Source organism: Lotus japonicus, chromosome 1, assembly GCF_012489685.1.
Source record: "Lotus japonicus ecotype B-129 chromosome 1, LjGifu_v1.2".
Classification (NCBI taxonomy): Eukaryota; Viridiplantae; Streptophyta; class Magnoliopsida; order Fabales; family Fabaceae; genus Lotus; species Lotus japonicus.
In genome coordinates, this window is record NC_080041.1 from 47,376,214 (window position 1) to 47,381,868 (window position 5,655).

The 5,655-nt window shown below is 30.5% G+C and overlaps 1 protein-coding gene across 1 annotated transcript; it reads left to right on the plus strand.

Annotated features, from left to right (window-relative positions):
- Positions 1-4,896: 4,896 nt before the first annotated feature.
- On the plus strand, positions 4,897-5,424 carry LOC130737051 (protein LATE FLOWERING-like). The gene has a single exon (XM_057588822.1). It carries the CDS (start codon positions 4,897-4,899, stop codon positions 5,422-5,424), a length of 528 nt encoding a protein of 175 aa, XP_057444805.1.
- The last annotated feature ends 231 nt before the right edge of the window (positions 5,425-5,655 follow it).

Genomic DNA, 5,655 nt, shown 5'->3' on the forward strand with positions numbered 1-5,655 from the left:
CGATCGAATCCTAAGGGTGACGCTGGATTAAGAAATCCAACATAGGTATTCTTCATTATCAACTCGTTCGGCGTCTCTTTGCTAAATTTAATGATGTGTTGATACTTCCCTACTTGAATCAAACCTATATTACAAATTTACCATTATTTATCGGAAAATTTGTTCTAATAATAACTTAAATTATTTTCCCATACGAGCTACCAATAAACCTCAGAAGTCAAACTTCTAACACCTAAACGTCCCACTAAATATATATGTTGTCGAATATTATTCTTAACTTGCAGCTAACTTTTTTAATTCTTATGGACTATAAATTAATAGATATTGATAAGATCCGACTCATTGTATGAAATTAACCCTGAACTAAATGGATCATTTCTTTTTTCGGATATATGAAATATGAGATTTAACTAAGTCAATTCTTAAGAAATATCGAATCAAACCATTTGTACTTACTTCAACAAAAGAAGAACTTTTTTTGTCTTCATTCCAATTCAAGACTAAGCAAGTTCGAACCAATTGAATACCTGTGTCCAAAATTCCACGAATTTACAATGATTCAATATTACTTGTGATGAAATGTCAATGGGAAACATTTTCTAATGTTCATAAAAAAAATGAAATGGTACAGTTTATCATATTTGGTTAGCGAAATGAGAAAATATTACAAAATGGTGAGTTGGTAACAATTCTCAAATATTATTTTTTTCAAAAGCAAAAGTTTTATTGAATTGAGAGGGAGTGGAGATACAAGTCCCCTCGATAATGGACTAAGCACAATACCAACAGTGAATCAAATAACAATAACATCGTACGCTAGGATAAAATCGACCATGTCAAGGAAAGCATCGGAAAAAAAGAACACAAAAGCGCAAATCACTAAGGTTGGAAAGCTATAACCATCAAACACCCCAAAGGAGAAAACCACTGCCTCGTCACCAACAAAAAACAACCACAACTCCCTCCATCCCTTGACACCATAAAGAGCAGGTCGTTCCAAAAAGAAAAAATGCTTAATATGAAATGCCCCATTATAACCAGAATTGCTCAATGACTTGATGCCAAGAGAGCAAGCCATTCCAATGCCACTAAAACATACCTCTAATATAGCCACCACAAATCACATTCTCTTCAATCTCGTTGCAACAAAAAAAGATGCATCAAAGCATAACAATAACGCAAACCTTTCGCCCACAACCACGAGGTACCATCTTCAAGGCCACCCAACTCAGCACGAACCAGAGGCATCAACACCATTTGATAAATTTGTACCGGAGCAAATTCACCAACACTCTTGTCGTCGCCTCCATCACTTGCACCTTCATCCTCAAAAAGAGAAGAACACCCAAAGACGCCTTCTCCGTGACTAGTCGCTGCTATGCAAGTCAAAGACACTGAAACAGAGAACGCCACCATCGTAGGAGAAGGTATTCAAACATTGGGGAGAAGAAGGTATGCAAACTGAGAGAAGAGACTTTGTCATCACCGCCCTGGAGGAAGAGCTTTGCGGGAAGTGTTAGGATCACCCCTCTAGGGTTCCAGAGAGAGAGAGAGAGAGATGATAAAATTCATTTTATAGTGTTCTTCTCTATCGTTAATTTGTTTCTCAAATCCTATTAATAACAAGAAAAATGAGGTGAATTATTAATATATTATTAAATATTGTTTTTATTTTTTAGAAAATGGAAGTTTACTAGAATAAAAGTAATCTTGAGAACACCCTCTCTCAAGTTAGTGGAACAACACAAGAGTTACATGGTAGAAAAAAGAAAACCAAGACTAGTAGAACTAGGAGATAACAACTAAACTAAAAACATAAAGAAAACAAAGTATACTCTACACTTGAAAAAAATGGAAATAAACAAATTGTTGTTCCTTTTTTATGGTTGTTTGCATTTTAGCTAATGTTGGTGTGTGCCAAGTTGTCGAACAAGATGTTGTAACATCGTGCTATGACATTTGTCCCTGGGAAACGTTCTGTTACTTGACAGTTTTTGTGAAGTTTTGTGTTGATTACTTTGTGATCAAGTTAGGTTATTTTTGGAAGCTTTTGTGCGTCGTCAAAGGAGATATTTAGTGTTGTCAAACCCGGTTCACAAGGGTTTGATTTTGGGTTCTTTGTGGAAGTTTGTTTCTGCACCTTAATTCACGGTTTGGAGATTATGTGCAGATTTGTTACTTGTCTGTTCCGGAAACAACTTCCTGATTACGTGTGTGTGGACTCCGTGCTCTTTCAAGCCCAATGAAGACAAGGCATGGAAGACTACTACTTATGAAGATCCAAGACCTAGTTGCTAGGTGCTCACTGTGTGTTTTTGTATTAGGGTTTATTGAGTTCATACTGAGTGTTCTCTTAGCAGCTATATGTCATTATTGTAAGCTAAGAGTTGTGTTAATTGTGTGATCTTGAGATCTGTCTTTGTACTCTTGTTAGAGTTCAATCATTGTGGCAGAGATTAAGAGTGAGAAAGTGAGAGGGGCTCTCCTACTTAGGGGGATGGCTAAGTAATAAGTCACGGGTAGAGATAGGTAGAAAAGGTAGTTGAACTGGGGCAGTTCTGGTGAAAGCTTTTTTGTACAATTTCTCTATAATAGTGGATTATCTTTATCTGGTGAAAACCCTCCATACGTAGGTGATATTGCACCAAACTGGGTTAACAATCCTGTGTGTGATTTTAGGGTTTCTGTCTTTTAACTTGCTTGTTTGTTTGTTGTGATTTTCTTAATGTTGTACAAGATGTCTTAGACATTGGGTAAAACATTTGTCCTACGGTTGCCAGAATTTCACAAATGGTGATCTCTTATGTGTAGTTGTGTAATACATAATATCACATCTTTTATATTAAGGATATCTTAATATTTTACACATTTTTAAAAGGAAAATTATAGCATAAACTTAATCATTTATAAAAATATTAACCGTAGAAATGAAATATTTAACAATTTTTTAATTTTTAAATCATGGGTATATGAAATAGTTTTCCTACATTTTGCCAACCAAGCAGAGTACCTTTCAGAGATATGAAAAGTTTGAAAGATTTGTATTCTAGGGAAGTTTCTCATGTACTCTATTTCTTGCATGAATACACGCTTCCACTAATAATTAACATTCTGCCAAAATCAATTTTTATATATTAAATTTTAATATATATCATCCTAGAATATATATATATATATATATATATATTATTTTACACTTTTTTAATGGAAAATTATAGCATAAACTTAATGAATTATAAAAGTATTAATTGTAGAAATTAAATGAAATATTTAATGAATTTCTTAGTTTTTAAATTATGGGCATACTTCTATGTTTTACCAACTATATAGAGTGCATTCCATAGATATAAAAATTTTAAAAGATTTTTATTTGAGGGAATTTTTCTTATAATCTATTAAAAGAATATGAAGATGCTTCCACAAATAATTAATATTGAATCATGTAATTAATTTAGTAAAAATCTGTTTTCATACAATCAATTTGAGTACTAGTATGTATCATCCTAAAATATAAAATAAATTATACTATAATTATATATATTATTATAAATATATTATAGTATAAACTTAATCAACTTTAAATATTTTTGAAACCAAGTAAAAAATATTCTTTAGTATAAACAAATTTAATTAGCATATTAGAAATAATAAATTGTTTATATAAATGCGTCATTATCTTATCTCTTTATCTAATTACATTTTTTATCATTATTATGGTTATGATTATTAATTATTTAATTATTTTTTTTATAAAGTGAAAGATATATATATATAAATATTATGTTGAAAGATATGAAATTAAATTTAATATTTGTGATATATATTAGTATTTGGAAATTAAACAATCATTAAGAATACGAGGTAATAAATGTAAACTTTACTAACATACCATATCAAATAAAATCAAGTAAACCAGAGAATACAATCTTGAGAATATATCATCATAAAATATAAAATATCTTCTACTATAATTATATATATATATATATATTACACACACGCGCGCGCGCACACACACGCGCGCGCGCACACACACACAGGAAAATTTTAGCATAAACTTAATCAATTATAAAAATATTAATTGTAGAAATGAAATATTTAATGAATTTCTTAATATTTGAATCATGGGCATATGAAATACTTTTCTTATGTTTTGCCAACTATGTAGAGTACCTTATAGAGATATAAAATGTTTAAAATATTTGTATTTTAGGGAAGTTTCTCTTATGCTCTATTAATTGCATGAATAGATGCTTTCACTAATAATTAATACTTAATCATGTAATTAATTCAGTCAAAATCAATTTTCACATATTCAATTTGAGTATATATCATCCTATAATATCAAGTATATTATACTATAATTATTTATATATATATATATATATCATTTAACATATATTATAGTATAAACTTAATCAACTATAAATATTTATACAACCATGTAAACAATATTTATATTACAAATAAATGTAATTAGAATGTCATAAAGAAAAACTATTTACATAAATGCATAATCTTATCTCTTTATCTAATTACATTTTCTTCTAGTTTTAGTTATGATTCTTAATTATTTAATTATGATATGGAAATATATTGAAATTTAATTGAATATTTATGATATATATTAATGTGGGTACATTAAAAACTCATTAAAAATATGAGGTGATAAATGTAAATTTACTAACATACCATATCAAATTAAATCAAGTAAACTAAAAAGTAAAATCTTGAGAGCACACGTACATTAGAAAATACAATTACTTGAATCTCATACGTATCTATTTCTATATAAATAGGTGACTAATGAGCAATGTGTTACACTAACCCTAGAGTTTCATAAAAAATTTGGTGCTCTATCTATCTTCTTTGAGTGCACATCCTTCGCCGCTAGAGATGGATCAAACTTCCACTAAAGATCTCGGTAAAGAGATATGCACAGAAGAAAGGCCTTTCCCATGCAAATATTGCAGTCAAAAGTACTCTTCCTCACAAGCTTTGGGAGGACACCAAAATGCACATAAAAAAGAGCGCACCCTAGAAAAATTTCGTAAAGACTTTCACGCTGATCGTTTTAGGCTTCCCCCATATCCTTCTTATCCTTATCCTCTTTCCTCTCCCTCTATTCATGCAGGGTACATGTCATTTCGTGGCTCCTTGATTCCAAGGATTTCTTTTCCTTGGACATCAACTGGACTTTATCCTTCCTTATCACCACAATTTAATGCAATAGGAAATATGAAAAGTCATGCAATTCAAAGTACAAGAGAAGAGAATGGTAATGAAACACTTTCACTTTTTCCAAATGTTACAGCCAATCTAGCCAGCCATGTTATGAACAAACCAATAAGAAGTGATCTTCATTCCATGCCAGAAGAAAATTCCGACATTGATTTGTCACTTACTCTTGCTTTAAAACGATGAGACTGATAGAAGTTTCACTTTTATTGGGCTTATGATTGTTAGACCATATCATATTTCTTTATTTTAATATAGTTTTATCAATTTAAGTTATTAATTCTAGTAATTTATTAGTTGTCATGTACTAGGATATTCCCTGTAATTGAATGTTGCCACTTGTTGGTCATCCTTTAATTTTAGGGAGCTAGGTTTTTCTATATTGTAATGTTTACTAAATAAAATCACTCATGGAAT

Bases quoted from the DNA above. Each gene is read 5' to 3' on its own strand.
- LOC130737051 (XM_057588822.1), top strand. From the start codon at position 4,897: ATGGATCAAACTTCCACTAAAGATCTCGGTAAAGAGATATGCACAGAA.